This window comes from Nicrophorus vespilloides, unplaced genomic scaffold (genome assembly GCF_001412225.1).
Source record: "Nicrophorus vespilloides isolate i.1.1-1 unplaced genomic scaffold, Nicve_v1.0, whole genome shotgun sequence".
Taxonomy (NCBI): domain Eukaryota; kingdom Metazoa; phylum Arthropoda; class Insecta; order Coleoptera; family Silphidae; genus Nicrophorus; species Nicrophorus vespilloides.
The window spans coordinates 50,024-77,654 of record NW_017096601.1 but is presented as its reverse complement, the minus strand read 5'-3'; the positions used below and the strand labels follow the sequence as shown (position 1 = coordinate 77,654).

At 30.3% G+C, this 27,631-nt stretch overlaps 1 protein-coding gene across 4 annotated transcripts in view; it reads right to left on the bottom strand.

Annotated features, from left to right (window-relative positions):
- LOC108557553 overlaps positions 1-27,631 on the bottom strand; it is an 89,799-nt gene that overhangs the window by 31,391 nt on the left and 30,777 nt on the right. For 2 of the 4 annotated variants that reach the window (XM_017914108.1, XM_017914109.1), the window contains exons 3-5: positions 12,684-12,869; positions 10,075-11,123; positions 2,847-3,095 (exon numbers count right to left, since the gene is read on the bottom strand). In XM_017914108.1, the coding sequence (XP_017769597.1) occupies positions 2,847-3,095; positions 10,075-11,123; positions 12,684-12,818 (1,433 nt within the window). In that variant the 5' untranslated portion in view covers positions 12,819-12,869. The remainder of the gene's footprint in view (positions 1-2,846; positions 3,096-10,074; positions 11,124-12,683; positions 12,870-27,631) is intronic. The other 2 variants (XM_017914111.1, XM_017914110.1) reach the window with 2 other exon arrangements.

Below are 27,631 nucleotides of genomic sequence, written 5' to 3'. Positions count from 1 at the left end.
TAAATACATTTTTCTTATTAATTATTGAATAAAGGGTGTCCCAAAAATAACTGACATTTTAAATTTGCCGCCATTTTTTTCTTGGTAAAACTAGAGTAGAGATTTTTATATCCTGTCATCAGTAAACATAGATGTTAAGTTATGGAAAAGAACACAATAGAACAACGTTTACAAATTTTAAAAATTCACTTAATAAACGATGTACATTTTACTGAAAGTGTTCGCAGTTGCCGTACATTATTTGGTCATCGTAATGGATGTAACTATAATTTTTCCAACTTATACCAATAAAAAATGATAAGTATATAGTTCAATTATGTTAGTATTCGATGATGTAAAAAAAAAGTTAAAAAAAACAATTATTATTAATTTAGAATTTACAATTTCATTAATAATTTAATATTTAAGTACCGCAATGAAAACAGTACTTATTTAATAGAAAAACTTATTTAATAAGTACATTTTTCTTATTAATTATTGAATAAAGGGTGTCCCAAAAATAACTGACATTTTAAATTTGCCGCCATTTTTTTCGTGGTAAAACCAGAGTAGTGATTTGTATATTCTGTCATTTACTAATGATATATATTAAGTTATGGAAAAGACCACAATAGAACAACGCGTACAAATTGTAAAAAATCACTTAATAAATGAAGTACATTTTACTGAAAGTGTTCGCAGTTGCCGTACATTGTTTGGTCATCGTAATGGATGTAACTATAATTTTTCCAACTTATACCAATAAAAAATGATAAGTATATAGTTCAATTATGTTAGTATTCGATGATGTAAAAAAATGTTAAAAAAAACAATTATTATTAATTTAGTATTTACAATTTCATTAATAATTTAATATTCAAGTACCGCAATGGAAACAGTACTTATTTAATAGAAAAACTTATTTAATAAATACATTTTTCTTATTAATTATTGAATAAAGGGTGTCCCAAAAATAACTGACATTTTAAATTTGCCGCCATTTTTTACTTGGTAAAACTAGAGTAGAGATTTTTATATCCTGTTATCAGTAAACATAGATGTTAAGTTATGGAAAAGAACACGATAGAACAACGCATATAAATTATAAAAAATCACTTAATAAAGGATGAACATTTTACTGAAACTGTTTGTAGATGCCGTTTGGTCATTGTAATGGATATAACAGTAATTTTTCCTATAAATTAACTTAATGAACAGATTTTTTTTCTGAAGAAGCGTACGAGGCAACATATTGTTCGAGAAACATTCTGGAAAGTAAATCTGGGATGCCGTAAATTGTAATGAATAAACTTTTTGCAAAGTATAAAGAATCTCCCGAAGATAAATCACGCAACATTTATTATTGCAAAGCGGATCACGAATTGCACGAAGAAAACAGAATGCGATGTATTCTTAAGAGACCTTTACGAATATCCAAATACGTCAAATTAAATATTGCGTATATGCAACGGCCAAGAAGATGAAAGCATTTCGGAACCATAAAATATTGCTGCGAAATTAAATATTTACGCAAATCGTCCTTCTTAGACATGAAACAGCATTTGCAAATTGTACTGGTTTCTCAAATAAAAATAATCATTTGAATACAACAAATGTAGATCACACGTTGTTACGCCATATACATCGATTAATTACGCTGGGAATTACAGCAATTTCCCAAAAGCTTGGAAGCACTGCAAATTACGTATCTGACGCGTCAATTAAGCATTTCCATGAAAGGTTAACGAATAACGCAAACACACTAAAATAGTATACAATAACACAATTTACGCCGGAAAATCATTAGCTGCACGAGACGCACTCGGAATTAGCGAAACGTAATTAACGTAGGGAAACGCAGTTTGGATTATGTAATTAAAAAGGCATCCGAATGGCGCCAATTAGAGAGGAAGTTCGTTCTGAAAGAGCTAAAAATAATGGGAAGAACAAGTGCATAAAGTAAATAAGTAATTGATGTTGAATGGCCATTCGGAAGACGTAAACGAATCGGTGTGGAAATGGGCTTGTTTGAAACGCGCGAAGATTTCTTTTTTTTATTGTTTCAACGGCAGATATAACTTAATTCCTTAAACATTTGGTACTTAAGTGTGTTCGCATATCATCCAATCAATTGCTCTTTTTATGGTCTGACCCAGATACAATCCGATCTGAAGTAAACACGTCCGAAAGAAAATGAAAATGATGATGAACACGCAGCAAATTTTCTTTCAATGAGAAATATAATTACTTCATTTATCTTGAAAATACATCAATTATACGTTTATAAGATATTTTTTTATTTCAATTTGCACAAAAAAAAGATTTAAATTCATATTAAAAATTAAATATTTCAAAAAATGTTTAAATATCATCAATTTTTTTTTTATTATTACTTAAATCGCAACAAATATGATTTTGTAAGATTCATATCATATTAAAAAAGATATAAAAATATTTGTATTTATTTGAACTTTTAACTTGACTTTTTTTTTAAATAAAACTAAATATATAAACCGAATGAATCTTTTCCTCTGAAGATAGAACCACGGTATTTCATAAAATAAAAGTAAGAATTTTGATAATCATTTGAGGAGAATATATAAAAGAATGCAAGAATTGATGAAATTTTTAAAAGTATTCCATAATTTTTCAACTTTTTAATAAGCATAAAGCTTTGTTTATTTACTTCAAAACGAATTCAATTCAACGAGTTTGTTTCTAATACTTGTAGAAAGATGAAAATTAATGTTCAGTAGATCGAATTTGTTAATATTGTAAATAGTCTCTATAAATTAGTGAAAATAAATTAATTGATAGATTGGAATGTTAATTATTTAAAATATATTAATAAAAGTATAAAATGCTACCTGGAATTGCTGGAGGCAACAGAATTATTCGATCTCGATCTGCGACTCTTCAAACTGTCTCCCCGATTCACAACGCCCTTGCCGGTAATAGAGAAGTGCCTCAATCTGTAGTATTCCTCCTCAACGCCAGTATTAGGCATTGAAGCCACCCTGGACCTCTGCTGTGGTAAGCAAAGATAGTTCGGTCTACCGGACGTTCTACCAGGCATTTTAACCGACTGAGATCTATTATGGTGAGGACTGCCATAGCTGAAAGATTATAGAAGACGTTCCGCACATTAAAATAAAAAATAAATAAATACACATTAAAGAAGCAGCAGTTTGCAGAAAAAGAAACAAAAAAAGTAGAAAGCTTTAGCGAAAGTCTAAAAGCAGCGTAAGCGTTTAGTAAATGTCGATTCATTCGATTTGCTAATTAATGCGTGGAGCAGTGTGCGTAAATTACGACCGCTATTGATTGATTGCGCAATGCACAGTTTGGTGTTAAATTTCGTTTGTGCTTGTTTTTTTTTTTCGTTATTTCACTCAGAGTTTCATGTCTGAATAAAACCTGATACCGCGAGGAATGGCTAAGAGTAAAACAAAGACGATGATTTACGGCGGCAATAAATGTTTTTAGTTTTTCTTTTGTTTTTCGGGGGCAATTTGTGCACGAAGTGAGATCTCTCCGTTTTCATTGCAGCTTCATTGTAAACAAACAAGTGCTGAAATTCCTGAAATTCCACGATTCGACATTCATAAATTGCGTTCGGAGCGTGAATTTCTCCCCGATGTAGGAGGCTAATAGGATTCCACCAACATTGATCCATCATCAAACGTCTCTTGTCAAAAAGGAAAACAAGGAATAATTCACTTTACACATGATTAGCTCAACGTGTTACATCCGAAATATTAATTTCATCAATTTTCTAAAAAAAATCCTTACTAAATCAACGCTCAAAATTTAATACTCCTACATTTACAAAAGCCGAGAAACTGTTATAAATGCATATTAATATGTACATATAATATAATTAAAAATAAATACTCAAGTGATGCTTCAAGATTGTAATAAACACGTTAAATAATTCAATGTATTTCAGGCGTGAATCCATTAATGGAAAAAAGGAAAATCAATTTACGAAAGAGCTGATCAAATATGGACTTAGCACTTAATGTGGCAGGATTAAGTTCGATCGTAAGATGCGTTATAGCCTCTAACATCTACTTCTTTTTCGGGGGGTTAAGGATGTAATAAAGTACGTGCCCTGCGTTAGCAACCCGCAAATACTAAATGATTCACATCGACGTTTTATATTCATTCATTCTTCCTTCTTTTCGTGCCCTTCGCAGTGAAATTTCATTGCGAAACTGACCCACATACAATTTTTTTTTTAAGCTATAAATTATATAATTTCCAGGGATAACGTAATAAATACACAATTAATTGATTCAATACATCTTTCAGTCTATGATCCTTATAAAGTTTATTATTTAAAATAATTATTATTATGTTAGATTTCGTTCATAAAATTCAGTCACGTCTCTTTTTGAACGGTTTATTTTTTTAAAGTATTTTCCGTTGTAAATTGATTAATCTGTTGTAAAATGTAGAGTAATTTATGTAGTCATTTCCATTTCTTTTAGCTTACATAATTTCATAAAAAAAATTATTATTAATTGATAAATTAGTTAAAATCCTAATGCAAAGCTTTTCGTCTTTTAACATTTTATGTACTGTAAATGCATATATTTTGATCCACCTAACAATTTTGGACTTAAACGTCTATTTCCGACGTATTTCAATTATTACGGTTCTTGCGATAAGCCATTAAATCTTACGTCGTTCAATATACAATCTATTTTGGAATTCCAATCCTGGATTAATGTTCTACTCACAAGTTCTTATAATAGAGTTTTTAGAATTAACTCTCACATTTCCAACGTTTTACGTTGTTTTGGTTAATTAATAAACTATTTTCAAGTAAATCTTGAAGTAGAAGTAAAAGATGAGCGTTTTTACTACGAAAACCAAGTTTACAATACCGAAAATAATTTCGTTGTTTTAATTGTTTCAGGAATTTGAGTAATATTTTCAAAATTTCTGAAAATAAGCATTTTCCATTGAGATTTAAACAGTGTTTTATTTTTTAAATTCGTTGAAAATGAAATAATTCGTTGATGAAAAGTTATATTTAATGAAAGTTTTTAATCAACAAAAGAATTAAATTTTTATCACGTTCTTCCATTCGTATTCTTAATATAAATCGCAGGATTTTCTAACGTCTACTTTTAAATGTGGCATTAAAAACGCGGTGATTCATACTTTCATTTTGAGTGCTGGTTCATCGTCCTTTCGGAAGGATACAGAACGAGTCCTTTTATATAGTAAAAGTTGCCTGAAACAAAAGCCACGAAACAAGTGAACATAACAAAAGCATAAGAAAAATGCGAATCTCAGTTATTACTGAAGTTACTTCAGCTTATCTACTTAAAAACGATCTAATTAGGAACTTAATAGGAATATTACGCAAAAAAATTCAATTCAATTTAATATAATTACAGTAATTTGTTTTTACTGATAATTGTTGTTGAAATTTATAAATTATTTCAATTTTTATAGCCAATTACATAAATCAATTTTATAATAAAATTCATGAAAAAGTTGCTAAAATTTACACTTCAATATGAAGTTTAAATTAACGTAAATGGATGTTTTTTTTTATGATACAATTATACTGCGAGAAGTTAACTTTTTATGCTGAAACTACCAATGAAAGTGAAAAGTAAAAATAAATAGAGAAAATAAAGAGTCGTGGCTTTGTTTATTTTATGTTGAGCGGCTCATTGAGTGTTTGATCTTAAATAAGCTTTGCGCTTTTGTCGTCGCTAAGAACAATAACTGAAACACTTCTAAATATATCGGCGCGAATAAAACAAAACGCGATGCGATGGAAATAGTTGCGTGACTATTTATAATTCGCTCGAGCCTATTTCAACTACGTGCATAATGCACACAACAAAGCGGTGGTTTTCAGATAGAATAAAGAGAGTTTTGCTAAGAGAGAAATAAATACAACTAAGTTTTTCATATACTTTCAGATCAGAAAAGAAGTTTTTCAAACTGCAGAACAGTATAAAACCGATACCATCAAGGACAAACCATCACCGACAAATCATATCCGCGTATCAATAGCGCTGTAATAACCGAACCGACAAAAGCGCGCAGTAAACAAGCACGTCAAATTCATGCGAATTTGTATCTATAAAAAAAAAAAACCTTACCCAAGTGTAACCTAAGGAACAAGAGTGAATATGGAAGAGCCCATATAACTATTTTTTTTACATATTTTTAAAATGCATTCTAAAAAAAACATCTCGAACCTAAGGCGCTTTTATCCTTCGCGCTTTTGTCGGAGCGGATCACCCATTTTAATATGTAATACAAATCTCGATTGAAATATGAGACAAAAATGTATCTGAATGCACATGAAAATGTATAAAACCACTTAAAAAAATATGCAATTTTATAAATTCATCTCCAATATTTGATTTAATAAGCAAAGTAACAGAATCATCCGAGTAGGAGAGTGCACGAAAATCAGATTAATTTCGTATAAACGACAAAAAGAAAATGGAATTATACGAATTTAATTTCGAATGCAAATTGCAAAAAACTTGCGATTGGAAAATAACAAAAAGGAACAAGAGTGAATATGGAAATACCCATATTACCAAATTATATGTACCTATGTTTAAATGTATTCTAAAACCTAAGGCGCCATTAACCTGCGCGATTTTGTCGGCGTGCTTCTATCCTACGCGCAGTTGTCGGGTCACCTATTTCAATATGCAAATCTCGATTTAAATATCAGACAGAAATGTATTTGAATGCACCTGAAAATGTAATTTGTTTACAATGCATATAAAAGCACTTGGATTTAATAAGCAAAGTAACAGAATCATCCGAGTAGGAGAGTGCACGAAAATCAGATTAATTTTGTATAAACGACAAAAAGGAAATGGAATTATACGAATTTCATTTCGAATGCAAATTGCAAAAAACTTGTGGATGACGAAAACACATTCGCTGCGGTTGGAAAATAACAAAAAGGAACAAGAGTGAATATGGAAATACACATATCACCAAATTATATGTACGTTTGTTTAAATGTATTCTAAAACCTAAGGCGCCTTTATCCTGCGCGCTTTTGTCGGCGTGCTTCTAGCCTACGCGCTGTTGTCGGGTCACGTATTTCAATATGCAAATCTCGATTGAAATATGAGATAAAAATGTATCTGAATGCACCTGAACATGTTATTTGTTTTAAATGCATATAAAAGCACTTGGAAAATTATGCAATTTTATAAATTCATCTTCAATATTTGATTTAACAAGCAAAGTAACAGAATCATCCGAGTAGGAGAGTGCACGAAAATCAGATTAATTTCGTATAAACGACAAAAAGGAAATGGAATTATACGAATTTCATTTCGAATGCAAATTTCAAAAAACTTGTGGATGACGAAAACACATTCGCGGCGATTGGAAAATAACAAAAAGGAACAAGAGTGAATATGGAAATACACATATCACCAAATTATATGTACCTATGTTTAAATGTATTCTAAAACCTAAGGCGCTTTTATCTTGCGCGCTTTTGTCGGCGTGCATCTATCCTACGCGCTGTTGTCGGGTCACCTATTTCAAAATGCAAATCTCAATTGAAATATGAGTCTACAATGTATCTGAATACACCTGAAAATGTAATTTGTTTACAATGCATATAAAAGCACTTGGAAAATTATGCAATTTTATAAATTCATCTCCAATATTTGATTTTATAAGCAAAGTAACAGAATCATCCGAGTAGGAGAGTGCACGAAAATCAGATTAATTTCGTATAAACGACAAAAAGAAAATGGAATTATACGAATTTCATTTCGAATGCAAATTGCAAAAAACTTGTGGATGGCGGAAACGAATTCGCTGCGATTGGAAAATAACAAAACGTAATTCAAATCCGCACCCAAATCGATTTCATCAATTGCAATTGTGATTATCCAATTGTATCTATGCATCAACGCAATTCGTTTATGGCTGACCGAAAATTATTAAATTACCAAAAAAAAAAAATTTTTTGCTAACATTGATGTAAATTTGTTAATAAATGTCAAAAAGTAATTAGATTTTTAATCGATATATTAATTTTCAATGTTCATGTTAATTTGTTCATAATAAAACTTGAATCCATAGTTACTGTATTTTTTAATAATTGTATGCAACTGATGTTTATTATTATTAATTATAGAGGAAATTAATTGCAACTGAAATGCAAATCAAATAAATATAATTCAATTCAAAAACAATACAAATCATGACCTAAACTGATTTTATCAATTGTAATAATCCAATTTAATTTTAATTGTAACGAACATTTCAAGTTTTAATTGTAATTCATATTATATTTAGTTTCATTACATTTCCAAAAGCAGATATTTACAAATATTGATTTGTTAATAAATGTAAAAATGTATGCATTATTAATTATTGTAATTTAGAAATTTCATTTAATTACATTAATAAAACTAATAAATTAGATATAAAATTCAATTGAACTTTATAAAAGAACAACAGAAAATGCAGCAAAAATTTCAAAAATCAGAATAATATTTATTGGATAATTCAACTTTAAATTATTATTTTTTGTTTGTTTAAATAATTGTATTAAAAGAATTATGAAATATTATGTAATATTTATTATGTATTTTGGACGAGTAATTTAATCGGATTCTAAAGCAAATATTATTTTGGCACGATAGTTTTCGAAGAATGAAAAACGAAAATAAAATTTCTGATGAAAATGTGTGAGTAATGAGATGATATTAAAATTTGAAAACTGTACACCATGTCCTCAATCTTGTTAATTGCATAGAGCTACGAATAATTTAATTCACCGCTTCCTCCCTATCCAGTCGTCTAAGTTCATTACGTAATTACCGGAATAATTAGACGATAAATAAATGATAATCCATCATTTACTGTGTAGCGTTACGTAGGTATACTCTGGTATTTTAATAGATGTGTGTGTGTGTTTTATCCTCTCTTTGCTCGACATCCTGAGCTCTTCACTGTTGATACAACCGTGGAGAACGGACTGGGAATCCAATTAACATTCGTTTCGGGAATAAATCGTGCGGACGTGCAAAAGTTCAAGGAAATACCAAAAATTTATATAAAATAATCGTAATAACAAGGAAAGTATAGCGCGTATAACTATAGCGTTGAACGATTTGTCATCATAGCAGAGAAATCTATTTTCAGTCGCGGAGAGCAGTGTCAAGGCCAACGGCGACCAGAGAATCCAAATAAACAATACAAAAATTTGATGAAAACTACTTTAATACTTAATTTCACATATAGTTTTTTTTTAATAATAATTAGTTAAGTCATCCAAGCACAATCAATTTTCATCAAAAAGTTGATTATATTAAAAATTGTGTACTATACAAAAAAAATGAGAATAATTGGAGTTATGAAAATGCATAAACTAAGTTTAAATTATTTATTTAACATATTTATTGATCAAAAATTATTATTATTGATCAATTTTAAAATTAATACGAATATTTTTTATTCTGTATTCTATCCGTGTGTGTTTAACGTGTTCAATAAATTATTTTTTTTAGTCGAAAAACATTTTTTTAATGTTTTATAATGGTTTTATATATAATTACATTTACATAATATATTGAATATTGAAAGAGGGTAAAAATAATTTTGCAAAGAAATTAATTGCAAACATATTAAAAGTGGTTAGTAAGTGTTTGAAGTTCAGATAAAATGTAATAAAATATTGATAATTGCACTAATTTAGATGGATAAAATCTCAAATATTGATTTCATCTTTAATTTTTGAATATTTTTTTAAGTGAGTCGCCCATTGGTCCTAAATGGGCCAAAAAAAGTTTTAATTTGGCGACAAATTTATTTGTAAAAGTATTAAAAGTGATTGAAATTAGGTAAATTGTAAACTGTCAATAGCACTGAATTGAACAAAAATAAAAGTATGGAAGTGTCAACTGTTAGTGTTTGAATTTAATTAAGCGTAGGAAAAAGTTTTTCCGGAGCAGTTTAAAATATTCAAATTGTTAGCAGGTAAAGTAATTTAAGTTTTAATCGAAATTGAAATCTACAGCAGAAGCAGGGGTCGTGCGATCTTACAGAAACATTGGATGGTTAACATACCGCATTTCGAAGTCGTGTATCTCCTCGAGAGTCAGGTTATTGGTAACGTCCAACAGTTGCTTCATGTTTTCTTCGCGCTGCTTCTTCAGATTGTACGCTTTGGTGGATGGGCTCTCGACGTTCGAGATGAACTCTGACCCGTTCTTCAGGAGTATAGTGGATATGTTGCTGTGGTCTACGCTCAAGGACGGCTGCTGCACGACAATGGTTGCTTGTGGTATTTTCCTGCTGCCCGCGAAATGCACTGAACTATCCATCGGATTCGTGGTCACATTTATAGGAGAGGTGGCTGTGGCGTCCAGCTGGGCCCCCACCTCCCGCAGGCATTTGTTTAGGCAGACGCTGCCGCGCTTTTCCGCGGAGACGGGAACGAACAAACTGTCATCTTGGCATTGGTCCACCGTTTCGTTGAAGAAGTCCACCCGCAGATCGGGAAGCGGCGGCGTCATCCTGTACTTGGCGATGTGCTTTTCATCGTAAACGAATTTATCGCCCTTATACTTATTGGGAGAGTGGTGTCTCCGCGTTGATTTCTTGCGCCTCTGCTTCGGTGATGGACAGTCTTCATCGCGAATGGTCTCGATCTTGTCGAAGTCGTTTTGCGCGATCTTATAACTGTTCCTCCTTCGAGCTTCTATCTTCAAAGCTGTGAGCTGCTCTTCCATCAGCTTATCGACTTTGGAGGTATTCTCTAATCCTCGATGCCTATGCGACTGCGACGAAGAAGGTGAAGGCGGAGGGTTCACCTCGTAGGTGAATCTGGATTCATATTTCGCCGTCGGAGGTGTGCGCTGTTTGGATGCGGATGGCGGCGTGCTTGGAGCAGCCGTCGGCTGAAGGATAGCTCTAGCGCCTTTGTGATCTTCCAAGGCGTGCTCTGAATTCAGGTAGTCCAGAGGGTCGTTCATGTCCATGCTATCCTCTGTCATGTCTCCATCCGTCGCCGTCATCGTCGTCACTATCGTGTTCGAGCTATCAGTACTTGTGTTTATGGTGGTCTCCGACGCCGTGCTCGAACCCATCACGATCACCTTCGGGACGTTCTGACCCTGCAAATAGAAAACAACAAAACTTCGTTAGTTGTACATTTCAATTGATTTCCTTCACATATTGTTCGCATTTAATTGGATTCAAGCAGAAATTGAAAACAACATGGAGCACCAATCCAAATGAATATTGAACGCGCACTGAAAACCACCCACGCTACATTTTTAATTTTATTTTTCCATTCCATACACGTTCATAGCCTGCACACACCCCTCGAGCGCCGAAGGGAAACGAATTAACCCAATTTTCAATACGTTAATGAACATACATAATCAAAACTAAAAAAAAAACATAATTTTAGATCTATAAATTAATATTTTGCCTACACTAATCGTAATATCATTAATAAGCATATACACTATACGTGTCAGACATGCCAACTACAATTTATACACTACCAATAGCAGTTCAAATCTTGCGTTAATTTTGAGACACCCTTTATAATCAATAATATCATGTCACAAAATTATTCATAATATTGGTCGTTTTGTGTTCCTTTACTATCTAACTTCCAATTATTTCATCATTTAATATAACTATATTGTCTCTTACAAACGAACAATTTAAATGGTTGTGATTAAATTTCAATTGAAGAATTTTAAAGAAATCTTGTAATTTAAGTAAGTATATATTTAATGAGACCTACGAATTATTTAAACATCAAATATTGAATCCATAAAGTGTACTTTTACTAGTCAGTGTATATACATATTAAATTATATGCATTTACTAACAATCAAATATAAACTTTAACTAGTGAAAGTATGATCAATTAAATGCATACGTTTACTAGTATGAAAGGGCATAACACATAGAACCATAGTTTAAGTGGTTGTAATAAGTAGAATCATGATATTTCCATAAGATCTTATAATCTTATATATTACTTTTAACAGATATAATAAAGAAGAGAATTTGTCGCTTCAGATTTTGTGCAAATAGTGGAAATGGTGCTCTCTAAAAGAGCTCCCGGCATCAGAAATAACATCAAAGAACGTGCATTTAGATATATCGTAAAAATGAAAATGATTAATGGAAACCGTGTTTCCTGACCCAGAAAGTAATAAATAAAAAAATAATGCAGATGACAAAATTGTAAATAACGAAAAATAGGGCGCAAAAAACTGTACTAAATGTTGTTTAATATTAAATAAATTTGAAATTATTTAAATGACTATTTAAAATAAACAAGTGTAAAATTGGAAGTAATGCGTAAATAAATACAACTACATGGTGCAAAGCAAAGCGAGATTAATTAGCGACATTTAATTATACATATTTCTAAATAAAAATTAGTACAAGCGCGTATAATGAGTAATAACTAATTATGTTAAACTAATTAAAATTAATAACGTACAAGAAAAAAAAAATAATTGGCACGGACGTAACAAAGCGCTGGAGTTGACGGCAGCACAACAAAATTACGTTGAATTTGATGTAACTGAATCAATTAAAATTTGCAAATCTGCGTATTTCAGTATTATTTTATAATTGGAAAATGTTAATAAAACAATGAGTGCGAGTAGAAAAGAATGCATATAATTCGGCGTATTTTTTTTTACCTGTGTTTTGTTATTGGTCTTTGTGGTGCAACGACCAGTCTTGAAATTGAGACGTCTTAGAGCCGAAGTGGCAGTGGTGATGAGGTCCTCGGGGGGTCGGGGAGATTTGGGGCCCGACTGCGAGTTTACTGTCATCCTGGGATTGTTGGGACTACTGTGAGGACTGCAGCTTCCTCCGGCTGCGGACTATAAAGATCCAGAAAGAAAGAAAAAAACGAGTTCTATAGACATCGAAAGAACGAGGAAACATCATAACTTCGTGAATTGTTCACAACGGAACAACACATCCAATCTTGTTCGCCGTCATTTGTGGAGTATTGGATAATACCATCGATAAAATTGAAAACCGCTTTGGCTTCTCTTTTCACTCGTAAGGAATTTCTTTAAGTTCGTTTAATATCGTTCAAAATTGATGTATTTCAGAAAGGATTATTCAATCGAAAGGTGACTGAAATTTTCAAAACTCGTTAATAAATATAAAATTATTAATCCTTTTTAAAACTTTCTTCGTTCACATTAACGTATAAGTATTTATTTGATTGAAGAGTAAATTTTGATGGACAAACAAAGCGAACTCTTTCAAACTTATAAAGTTCAGAATTAATTAACAAATACAAATCATCAATCGTTTTCTGGACTCGCTTCTCTCGATTAATAACATTAATTTGATTGCTAAGAGTATATTTGGATGAGCTATTAACATTTTCAGAATTCGTTGAAAAATACACATTTTCAATTGTTCCCATCAATATTAAATAGTAAAATCACAACAAATAATAAATTTCAGTCTAATTCAGACAAATAGTTGAAACAATACGAATAATCAATAAATAATAGTAATTTAAATTTAACTCATTTATCATTTCAATTAAACAATACGGGATTATTATATTCTGCGTAACAATGCGGCAATAAATATACAACTCCAGCTTAAATCTAATCCAAATACTGTGTTTTCCCCAACACTTAAATTAATCAGATTTATTTCAATGAATGTGAATTATTTCGGAATGAATTTCAATCTTCTTATAGAAATATATTCAAATTGTTTTAGTTCTAATGTTTTATTATATTTTCTATTCAATAAAATAATTTAATAAGTAAATAAATGTTAATTCCATCATATTTTTTATAATTTCAAGTGATTTCAGTGCTTTAGATTTAAAAGAAAATTAGTATTTAATATTTAGATGAAATCAGTTGTTTCGCAAGAATTCATCTAAAAATTGCTTCGACTAGAAGTAATCACGTCTCTTCCTATTAATAAGTTACAAATTTCATAGAAATTACAGTATTTCAGGATATGCTGTAACGATTTCTTACAATGAGCAGAATTAATTGATTCAGTATTGCTTTCATTCTGAAAATAGAAAATTAAAGCATTTTGATATATATTTCTAATTATATAAGATACACATTTCAAAAATATTTTATTTACAAAAATTCAATTAAAACGACAATAAGGAAACTAAAATTGGTGTCAGAATTCGCAGGAATTAAATCTAAAAATTGCTGTGATTTTGAAAGCCCGAATTAATCATACCTTTTCTGCCAACATGTTGTTTATTTCAGGTTTTTATTTCTTTGTACACACAATTTCAGTGTATACTTAAAATAGTATCTCTAGAATTATGAAATATAAAAATACTAATTTAATTTATTTACTTTTGTTACTGAAAACACTTTAAACAAATTTGTTGGATGCGAACATGAATTTTTTTATAATAGAATTTTACGGTTAATTCAATTTTCTTTGATAAATCATTTTATATTTCAGGAAGTTATTTTTCATAATTTTTAAAGAGCATCTTTTTTTAACAGAAACAACAAATACAAAGTTTTTGTTTGTATACATTTCACCAATTAAAAAGATTTCTTTCATTGTATATAACGTATATTCAAATAGTTATTTTTAAATCACGCATGTAAAAATTTTCAATTACATAAGTTTTAACAAAAGCGCACATTTATCACGTCTCTTTCTGCTAATCTGAGCGAGTTTCAAGATATTGCTACAACTCTATTTCAGTGTATGCTTCAGCCAATTTCTGAAAAGTCTGAAATGAACATCTGTAAGAACATTTTTTTCATTCCTTGGAAACGTGCGAATTTACACTTAACCTTAATGATTTTTTATTGAGAAATGGAGACAATTTATTTAATCACACCTATCTTTTGTATGTTTCAGGAAATTATTTCAGGTTTTTTTTTGCTTTATTTTAAGGTTTAATAATTCATTTTTTTTAAATAGATTTAATTTGTGAACTATTTTGAAAATGATAATTCAAGACTTTTTGTTAAGACAAAATAAGTCTTAAAAGAGTAAATCAAGAAAGTTGATTGTATATGTAAATAAATAATAATGACTAGAATAAACTTAGGTATGTAAAATGTTTTATAAAGCGGTATAAAAACTTTGTTCATTAAAATGTCTGAATGGATTGTAACGAGGGTTGTGATAAATTTGATGCTTGTTTACAACGAAACGACTTTTTCCGTCTGAATAAAATGGGACGTTCCCAAAAGGATAGCAGAGTTAGGTAGGCCGTGAAACGAAGAGAAGGGTAGTAAACAAAACAAAAACAAAATACGTTCCTAAACAGTTATTTCCGGTGTGGAAGGATGGTGGAGTTTTCCCAGAGCGACGAGTGTTTCTGAAGATCTGGTGAATCTTTATTGGCGTGTAAATCTCGTCGAGCGTAAGTTACATTCGTGGCGTGAAAATAATTCCCACTGACTCAGTACGCTAGTATCGAACATGAGTATACAAACAAGCTTCGCAGGTGGTCCAGTGTAGGAGATTCGAAATTCGGAAAAGTCGTATCGAAATTATGTCAGTCGGCTTTTCCTGCGAGAAGCCGTGCCCGGTCGTGCACGTAAAAATAGTCTTCTCGGAAACCGCGAACTCTCGCAGACTTATTATTGGGTGTCGCGAAAATTTTCAGGTTCAAGACAGTTCAGGTTCTGTCTCCTACTTTTCTGTCGCATTTATATTTACACGGACATCAGAAGGGAAACATTCGCGAGTTATCTAACGAAAATAAATAAACTCTCGGTAAGTCTATTTGCGGATTGTCCGGAGATTCAGACGGAGCGAGAGAATCTGACTGAAACCGTGGATCAGATCGAGATGAGGATAGTGCATTTCGTGCGCCGGGTACGATGCACCGCGATACGTGAAATATTTCAGTTCGCCGACACTTCAGGCCGCGTTTCCACACCTTTCTCAACCTCTCGTAAGTCGCTTTATACGATTTCTTTAAAACCAACTTCATATGTGCTATAAAAAGAGAAGCATTAGTCTACACCTTTCTATCTTGTAAATATAAGATTTTTGTGAAAGGTTTAGAAAAAAAAAACCTAAGCCTATAGCCTATAATATTAAGAGTATCTTTTGGTCTATGACAAGTTAAGAAGAAGAAAAAACATTTTAATAAATATTAACTTTTAAGTTAATCCCAATATTAATTAATTTTTCGGTTAACAAAATTACTCAAATCTTCAAATGTACACTGTACTCTCATCCCTCACCATCAGTTACATAACTGGTAATAATATTATAATGATAATATTACCACACTATTTAAAAAATCCCTTTTGTCCTCATTTGTGTTTAAATCTGAAACCGGTTTCCTAGAGATTCGAAAACCGGTTAAAAAAACGGTTTTTATGCAAACTGTAGTTAATACCATAACTAGTTATTCTATAAATTAACTAGTGAATACAGAAATAAATAGATGTAAGTCAAAGTTTCTAATTTAAATAATATAAAGAATAACTCATGATAAGTTACAAATATAACCTCTAAATAATAAATGATACCTTCAAATGTACACTGTACTCTCATCCTTCACTATCAGCTACATAACTGGTGTCTAGGGTCCAGGACATTCTTAATGTTATCCTCCAAGAACCGATACATTAATCGCCAACTCCCTTTTTTTCTTTTTTTAAATATTTTTGGCTAAAATTCAAATTTGTTCACGCCTTATGACACATTACCACACTATTTAAAAAATCCCTTTTGTCCTCATTTGTGTTTAAATCTGAAACCGGTTTCCTATAATAGTAGAGATTCGAAAACCGGTTAAAAAAACGGTTTTTATGCAAACTATAGTTAATGCCATAACTAGTTATTCTATAACTTAACTAGTGAATATAGAAATAAATAGATGTAAGTCAAAGTTTCTAATTTGAATAATATAAAGAATAACTCATGATAAGTTACAAATATAACCTCTAAATAATAAATGTTACCTTCAAATGTACACTGTACTCTCATCCTTCACTATCAGCTACATAACTGGTGTCCAGGACATTCTTAATGTTATCCTCCAAGAACCAATACACTAATTGCCAACTCCCTTTATTTTCCTTTTTTAAATATTTTTGGCTAAAATTCAAATTTGTACACGCCTTATGACACATTACCACACTATTTAAAAAATCCCTTTTGTCCTCATTTGTGTTTAAATCTGAAACCGGTTTCCTATAATAGTAAAGATTAGAAAACCGGTTAAAAAATCGGTTTTTATACAAACTCTAGTTAATACCATAACTAGTTAAATTAACTAGTGAATACAGAAATAAATAGATGCAAGTCAAAGTTTCTAATTTGAATAATATAAAGAATAACTGATGATAAATTACAAATATAACCTTCTAAATAATATATGTTACCTTTATCTTGTCATATTATATATTGCTTATTCATTATATAAAGTAGTATTATATGATAATATTTAGTATAAAATAAATAGATTTTGGTCGATAATTATAACTTGAGGTATATAAGGAATACTTGAAGGAAAGTTAATAAAAAAAAAAGGTAAAAATACCTTCCATTCCTTCCCTTGTAGTTCTCAGTTTACCCTACAGTAGCTACGCCACTTCAAAGTATAAACTAGTTATTCTCTATATTACCTATATAATACAGTAAAAAGTCGTATATAAATTGATTCTGGTCGAAGATTATAACTTAAAGAATATAATGGTGAATTATATTGAAAACCTTCGAATAAATATAATAATATTGCAGATATACTGCAATAATAAGTTTTTAATGAAACCTGTAGTTAATTTATATTATTTTAATACTTTAACTAAATAATATATATATAAACTACTCGAAATGCCATTGGCAAATTTGTCGACTAACTTAAGGGAAACCCCAGCAATATATTTTTCGTTGAGAAAACATCCAATATTCTCATATTTCTCTAAGCATCGTGTTGTTTTCATCTTTCTCGGAACGAAAGATTTATGGATCCTAGAAGGATCCTGAAGGATATTCTCCCTCCTTCAAAAGCACATTTCTCCTCTTCCTCTTTCACTTCTGACTCTCTGTCTCACGCATTAACTCACTTCCTATCCTTCACAATCGTTACATTCTCCATCCCTCAGTCCTCAACGCCAACGGATATTAATTATCTCTTCACTTCGACTCACCAATATCAATACATTTCCTTATTTGTTACAGTTTCAATTTACCGAGAACGCATTTCTCAGGGATTTCGTATATAATTATTAATTTTCAATCGCTTTTCAAGCAAATTAAATCTTAAATTGGCATTTGAATTTGCTGAATGTTTTCCGCACATTTCAGATTGAAAATGCTACAAAAAACATGATTTTGCTCTAAGAGAAATTGTGAAAATCCATGTCTAATACTACAACGTATGACAAGGTTTTGGTCTAACACAATTAAAAAATTGAGGAAACTCTTTAAACATTTACATATTCTTTCTTGCAATGAACTGTCGTGTAACTGAAATGTCGTGGTATTCGAGGGTTGTTCTTGTACTACTATCCAAACCATAAAACTTAAACAAATTGGTTTCACGATAAATATATTTATTAATTTGATAATTGTTTTGGGGCGGAATATCAAATAAATTATGTTTAGTTGAAAGAAACGTAAATTAAATTTATAAATCAAAAATTATAAAAACATTTTTGTAAAAGAAAATGCGGTAATCAGTTTATTTATTGATGCGGCAAAAGTTTTCGAGATAAACTCCTCGAAACAATTTAATTTAATTTTCAAGCGATTCGTATGAATTTTTCTTACGACCAAAGAAATAACTGCTAATAAAAAAAAATTATCTTTTACATGTTATGGACTCAATTAGTTCAAGTCTGCGACATTGATTGGATGCATTCAAATTTTCATTTAAAGTTTGGAACTCGACGAAACCATTTACATGCATTTTCCGAATTCGTTTTCTTCGATATTTACTCTTCAAATAATTTAGTTAGAAAATGCCAAACTTAATAAAAGCCAATTCGAGGCACTTTTAAATTCACGGAGCGCGTAATTCTGTTATACAATATTACAATAGTGCTCGTTCATTATTCTTGACACTTGTTTGGCGAACTCTATGAAACAACAATAAAAATACAAGTTTTTCAAAACGCTTTTTATAATTTTAAATAAATAATCATACAGTAAAGCCTCCTGTAACGAGTAGACAAAAATATGGATAAATAATGGGTTAACATTATGAATGTTATGAAATGGAGATTTGTTTTGTGTAAACAATTATATTTACATGTAACAATTTGTACTAACGGGTATTAATTAATCGTGTTGTCTTTAACCCGTAAGTACTGCGGATGGGTCAGAGTGACCCACTTGATATTTGATGTCATTCAAAATAACCCGTGTATAGCAAATACGTTCTAGAATATCATGCATATTTCGATTTTAAAGTGGAATAACTTTGGTTTCCAATGAACCGAAACGGGTTAAATCAGTAATTACATCCACTATGCAACACATTAATACTGTGAATGAAAATACAAAAATTAAAATTGATGTCCTACACTTCTGTATTGAGACTATCTTATTGTATATTAATTATAGCTGGTGGTAACAATAGAGTTATAATGAATCCTCGTGATCCTGATAAGAATTAATATGTGTTCATTGTAAAAATCAAGTATTAGTTCTATTTTTGAGATTTGAGATTTTTTAGCAAATGGGTCATTTTGACCCTTTTTATTTGTCAGAAATAGTTGTGGATTAATATTGTTTTGAAAAAAAAACAAACTATTATATGTATATTTTAAGTAAAGCCATAAAATATAATTGTGATAATATAGGAAATAGCAAAAATTAAAGAAATTCTATATTTAAAAATTTGAATATTATATTTAAAATAGAGAATTATATAATTGCAAATTTAATTTATTTCAAAAGTTAACTCACTTGGATTACGTATTGACATTTTGATGGAAAGAAAACACGAGGCAAGCACGAAGAGCGGAGAAATAATTAATTTAGGTTTACACGCTTTCGCTGACTTCCCTTTTAACTAGTGTTTTATTTCAGGGAAAAAGGATTAGTCGCCGGTTTTGCGTTTGCGGAACAAATGAGCCGTACTCGACGCAACTGTTATTTTGAATAATGTAACTGGCTTGTAACTGAGAACTGAAATTGCAAACATTCCAAGACAACAAGCAGGCAAAAGTTTCATTCTGAACTCTCTGTTTATGAAATTGAAACATTAAAATTGTAAAAATTTCATATACAGTTTATAACTCATTATTTTTGTCGTTTTTCTTTTTATTCAATAAAATTTATCAATAATAACAGTACAAAATGTATTTATCCTTTAAATTAAACAATAATAATTATTAATACTATTTAAACTAATCGAGGCACTAAATACATATAAAAAATAACTTTGGTAAAGTGCAAATAATAACTATTGCTTATATATAAATTATATTTTATTGTAGAATCAAAATTTGTTTTGAAATTTCCAAACTGGACTATAGTGAAGCCGGACTAATCGAAACCGAACTATGCAAAGTATTAATATATTCTTCTTGTTAATTAACAAATTAATTTATCATAAAATTATTAATATAAGTAAATCAAATTAAGTAATTAACACCGAAAGTTAAAGAATACAAGTTTTTTGACGAACTGCGTCAGAACATCATCAATCACTAATGAAAAAGGAAAAAAAAGTGAGACTTTGCTCAGAAGATAATTACTTACGGTAAGGCTCATAGCATATCGAGTTACATCGTTTTTATAGTATGCAATTAGATATAGCTTAGTTTATTTTTAAAATAAGTTACATTTATTATTAGAATACATTAGATGTGCGAAGTTTTGCTAATTTCAATATTTTTGTTAATGCTGAAAATCGGACTGTATAAAGTGAAAAATCGGACTCATCGAGGTTCCACTGTAGTTTATCATCAAAAGAAATACAGTGGAACTTCGTTAAACGAGCATAATCCGTTCTAAAATTTCCGGATTTTTTCTGGTATAGTGAAACAATTTTCACCATATAAACTAAGGTAAGATACTGTCGTGTCTCGGGATTAAGAAATCTCTGGATTAATTTTTTGTTATGTCGTTGTGGAGTCTTAGAGGGGTTTATGAATATCAAATGCAATATTCTTAATTAGTTTTATTACACATTTCAGAGTTTTTTTATTGAGATAGTCAACTATACAATAGTTGATCTCATAGAGTTACATTTTCCTCTTAAGTTAGTATTTAAGAAGTAAGTGTTCTTCCTTGGACTCTCCAAGTAAGACCATGTTTCACGTTGGATCTTGTTACTAAGACTATCTTCTCAGTTCGGTCCTCTGACTAATGTTATCTTCTACGTTGGACCCTCTAACCAAGACTTTCTCTCAGTTCGATCCTCTAGCTAAGACTAAATTATATAATACAAAAATGTGTTCGTTTCAAAGAGGGGTTATGTGGAAGGTAAGGAAATCAGTTTTGAGCTTGTCTCAGACTTTTTATTGAGATAGTCAACTAAACAATAGTTGATCTCATGGATTATTACTAAAAGTTACATTTTCCTTTTAAGTTTGTATTTAAGAAGTAAGTGCTCTTCCTTGGACTCTCCAAGTAAGACCATGTTTTACGTTGGATCTTGTTACTAAGACTATCTTCTCAGTTCGGTCCTCTGACTAATGTTATCTTCTACGTTGGACCCTCTAACCAATACTTTCTCTCAGTTCGATCCTCTAGCTAAGACTAAATTATATAATACAAAAATGTTCGTTTCAAAAAGGGGCTATGTGGAAGGTAAAAAAATCAGTTTTGAGCTTGTGTCAGACTTTTTATTGAGATAGTCAACTAAACAATAGTTGATCTCATGGATTATTACTAAGAGTTACATTTTCCTCTTAAGTTAATATTTAAGAAGTAAGTGCTCTTCCTTGGATCTTGTTATTAAGACTATCTTCTCAGTTCGGTCCTCTGACTAATGTTATCTTCTACGTTGGACCCTCTAACCAAGACTTCCTCTCAGTTCGATCCTCTAGCTAAGACTAAATTATATAATACAAAAATGTGTTCGTTTCAAAAAGGGGTTATGTGGAAGGTAAGGAAATCAGTTTTGAGCTTGTCTCAGACTTTTTATTGAGATAGTCAACTAAACAATAGTTGATCTCATGGATTATTACTAAAAGTTACATTTTCCTTTTAAGTTTGTATTTAAGAAGTAAGTGCTCTTCCTTGGACTCTCCAAGTAAGACCAAGTTCTTCGTTGGTCCTTCTTACTGAGACAATCTTCTCAGTTCGGTCCCCTGACTAGGACTATCTTCGACATTGGACCCTCTTAAAAAGGGACTGCGTGGAAATTATCAGCATATTAATTTTGAGCTTATGGAAAATACAACCGTAGGTCCCTGCTCGTGAAGAGTTTGTATAAATGTTGAATTATTTTTTGTTATTTTTTATTATTTATAAATTTACTGTATATTTTTACATTAGCAGGGTGATTCTGTGTAATTGTCTTTAATAGTCTATTCATCTTTTTATTGTTATATTTTTTATTTTTTGCTTGTTTATATACTCTTTCAGTTTGTACTAGACATTGACTGGCTACATACACTGTGAGGTGTTAGCTAAGTTCACACCTCCACTCTATTATAGAGTGGAGGAATCAGAACAGTACAACCGTTTCTTTATCTAACTTTTATGCTCCTATCCAAATATTTAGGGGCTGAAGATGGCTGTTAAGTGGTGATACAATAGACGCAACTATAAGATTTAATGTGTAACCGTCCTTCGTAATATTCCACAAGTTATTCTAATCACGTACAAGTATCCGTTTGTATATTTGATGGATACGTGAAATATGCTTTGTAATAATTAATATGAAAGTGCTAGACCTAACAAATATACATATTAGTTATACAATAGATGATAACAAAATCGTCGGCCACGACAATGCGTTACATTTTGCGAGTTATTTTTCTTACAATTTATTTTGCTCGTTAATCGAAATGTTCATTATGCGAGGTGCTCGTTAATCGAGGTTCCACTGTAATAATATAATTGTAAAGAAACACTTGAAAATTGTTGTATTTTTGAATGATAAACCCGTTCTAGCATATAGATAAAATTCAATTTTACAAAACATGAAACTAAAATTTCCCTAATTTTAATTATAATAAACAAATATTTGTTGGAAATCGTGGAAGTATCGATACGTGAAATCCGATTAATTTTGCGTTGCGAAGCGTGAAAATCGCCCGTCGGACCGCAGATTTCCGTGCGAGCAGATGCATACACAAATAAATAGAAAATAATCAGCGAAGGGAAAACTATATGATTTGCGTGCATGCAAAATTCAATCGATGGATTAGTGTATATATATATATATATAAAGTCGAAATTGGATTTGCCAAATGAGTGGACCATCCATTTCATCCTTTGGTTTGACGACTGTCCACTTGGTTATGAGTGGAGTTAAATACAAGGATAAAACTCAAAGTGTAATTACGTGGTTTTGATTGGTTGAACAGGTACCTATTACACTCCACTTTACCCAATGTGTGCGCAGGGCAGGCCCTTTGTTCCTGTGAAATCATTTATTACTTAGACGGGAAATTCGTAATGGAAATAGATGCAGCGTCAGTTATTCTATTTAGTTGAAAATACTTGGGAATGGAATGAAGGCTAGTGCATACGACATGTGATAAATTAAAGCAGAAAGTGCATCAACAGGTTTTATTATTGCTCAAATTCAAAACCTATTAACTGATTCTTAATTAATAAATTATTTACTAATTTAGATAACTATTAAAACACTAAAAATAATCAACGTTTGAATTAGAAGGAATCTCGTTAGAATCATTTAACGAAATTACTGGACTAAAACTCATTTTCATTGCTTGAATAAATCTCATTTAGTTTACTCGCATTATATAATTTCCTACTATACAATGTATTTCCCAGTTTCATGTAGTTTAGTCCTGTAACAATACAAATCTTTGTTTGTGCTGCATTTAACACATGTATCCTCGTGGTAGTAGCTGCAAATGTTTGAGATCAACAGCATAGCAAAAAAACAATAAATTTCTATATATATACGTATAATATAATTACTGAAAACTTGATATTTCAAAAACATATTCTTATTCAATTTCTGATCACATACAAAATATACTATTGAATTTTCAAATAAGGCACATATTTCCATGGTAAAAGCAGTAAGTGTTTGAGATCAAAAGCATAACAAAAAAAACTACAAAATTTTCACAATTTCATATGAAATAATTTATTAATTTAATTACTGAAAACTTGATATTCCGAAAACATATTCCTATTAAATATCTGATGTTATACTAGTAATGTATATAATCTTCAAATATTTTATTGCTTTTACTTTTAAATTTATATTGTTCACCATTCGTCTGTTAAAATCAAACAGTAAAATTTTCTCTTTTTATTTTATTACTTAACAATCATGCTAATTAAAACATTCTATTCGCAAATAAAAGATAAAGGTATAGCCTTTCAGATAAGCTGACAGTTCAATTAGTGGTCTTTGCCGTTCGTCTGGTAAATGCTTTCAAATTGGTATAAAAGAGAGGAGTATGAAAATAATTATCTTCACCTTTTAGTTTAATTTTCAACAACCACGCATTCTTATTAATGATAAAAATACGGACTTTTCAGCGAGCTGATTGGTACATTTGTGGTTTTCATCGTTCGTTTTCTATAGGAGGTCAAATTTTAGCAATAAAATAGGAACTTGATAAAGTGTCTTCACATTCTAATTCAATATCTAATGGCAATAAATAGGAAGCCTTAAAATGTTTCTCTACCTTTTAGTTCATTACTCAATAAACCCATGAAATCATTAAATAATTATATATGCAAATTAAAGATAAATGTAAGGTCTTTTCAATGAGCCCGTTGATAAGTATACGGTATTTAACGTTTTATTCTGGTAACTAAAAAATGAGAATTTGCCTGACCTTTTAATTTATTATTCAATTACTACATATGTTAGATAAACCATTATATAAGTAAATCAATAACTATTACCATTGCATATTATAGGAAATATGACTTCATTTTATGATAAGGAAGTATAATTCTAGAGTTTTTCGAATATCTTGGGCAAGAAATAACGTTCATTTTTTATTAATCAATTGTATATTTTCCATTATGTTTGATGACCTTTTTATTAAGTTTTCATATTTCCGCAGTTTTACACACATTGAAATAACTGGTAATCTGATGGTACAAGATCAGAACTATATACGGGATGCGTCTTCACTTCCCAACCAAACATCGGTAATTTTCCGCGAGTTACCAAAGTTGTGTATTGTTTTTTTTTTTGTGAAACACCAATTCTGGTCATTTTTCTTGGATTGCTTCCTCCAGTTTCATTAGTTGCTGATAGTAAACATATGATTTTATAACTATTATTGAAATTTTCTAGAAAATGTAGAGGAAAGAGGAATTACATATTAATTTGGTTGGTATATCAAGGGATAATTTTTGTTGTAAAAGTTGACAAAGTTGTCTGATTCAGTTGTCTAGAAATTTGTTGGAATTAAACCAGTTGATACGAGTATTCTGTTAAAGAATCAATATCATGAACTTCACATATCGCTTTGTGTGAATTAGCGGCTTTCTTGCCATTACAGAAATAAAAAATAAAATATGTGAAAAATGTTCGTTTCTAATTTCTGTTGAAAACTAAAGAAAGCTAAAGTGAATCCTTTCAAATGACAAAAAGAAAAAATCATATCATTGACAGAAGTCCTTCAAAACTAGCAGCTATAAATTTGTGAAAACCGAAATTAATTTCTTGCCTAATTGATTAATATCTTTTTTATCATTATGTTAATAATATATTTTTAGTTGATTTCTTTTTCAGTAAAATAAGACATTGTTGCACATTCACTGGATGTATAGAAAATATTTAATATGCCTATGGAAAAAACATATTCAAAACAGAAAGTGCACTCTAGATAACTTCAGCACAATACAATGGTTTTGTCAAGCTACTCAACTTTATTATTCAAGTACATTTAAAAAACTTATAAAATATTTATACATTTAATATACTTTTTTATAGATGAGAAAACATAGAATACATAGAAATTTATATATTACTAAAGTGTTAATTAAAAAATAAAACATTATTTACTTCATGCAATTCAATATTTATACATTTAATGTTGCTTAAAAAAATGTAGTTTAAAAACTGCAAGTGACATGGAGTAAACTCGATATCATATGTTTTTCGATGTCAAATGTATATTTTAGCAAGCGAAACAGATGTCGGCGATGATTCATGATTCAATTAGCAGAAGAACAGAAGAAAGCACTGTTAAAATATCTATTTTTAAGCAGTCGACAAAAGAGGAATTCCTAAAATATTTATAAGAAACATTGGCTCGGATCCTCCGGATTTTCAACAAAAGCCCAATTCGTTATACATTCCGGTCATTTGAAATAAAGTAATCCTGTTTCATAAACTTTCGGACGTAGTTGGATTGAATAGTCGATTAGTGAGCGGATGATTGTTAAGTTATGGGCAAGTAGGAAGTAATTTAAGTTCGTCGGTTGCACGAGGAGGAAAGGTCCATTCGCCAATTCACAAAACTGAGGCCAAAACCTGCCTCGTTCGTCGCTTGCTTTTCTTTGTCCGAAACTTCTCGACTCCGGAAACTTCGTTCTTTTGTTATGCGCATTAAACGCAAGTTCGCAAAACCTAACCTTCAATATTTGCTAATAATTAATAAGTAATTTTTGTTTCCGAAGCAGTAAATTATTCCACATCTTAGAAAGAGAAATTTAAATTATTTACTTAACTGAAAATAAATTTCATGAAAAAAGTCAGGAATTAATCAGTAATTTTTACAGTAAAAAAGTTAAATTTGTGAAAATGTTATAAAAATAAATTCTATTGAACTATTCAAAGTTATTTAAAACAATCAAATGTTATAATAATTATTTTAGAAAATACTTTAAAAGTTATAAAATTAATTGCACACACACATTAATTGACTAAGATGAGCATTTTTTACTTTATAAAAGATATGATACAAATAATAATAAGAAACTATTTTTATTCTATACATAATAAAAAAAAAACATAAAAAGGTCTAGTGACCACAGTCCAAACATTATTATTTTTTTTATAACTTCTACTTTTATTTACAATCTTTTTGTATAAAAACAGTAACTATATTTAGCATTTTGCTATATTTTTAGCGGTAGATATGTAATAAAAATGGGGAACTCAACAGTATCCATCTGTGTAAATTAATATAATGTCATTTAATTAAATCTCTGTGGTTGGTCTAGAATGTTGCACTTTTATGTATGTTTGTGTTGGATTTACTGGTATATTTTCCGCTAATTTATTTGGTTGTGAATGGAATCTATAGTTTATAATTACACTTTTAACCGTTTCCATTTTCAAATCACTATGTATGACATAGCAGAATGCATCGACAATTGTGCGCAATGTTTTTGATTGGAATCGCTAGAGTATTTGGATGTTAGAGTTGCTTGCTGAACCCCACATTTGTATACCATATGTCCATACTGGTTTCAGTATTGATTTATATATCAATAATTTATTATCGAGTGATAGCACTGATTTTCTTCCGAGCAGTTGCTTTCTCTTTGTCCATATGTGTTTCTTACAAGTGAGTCT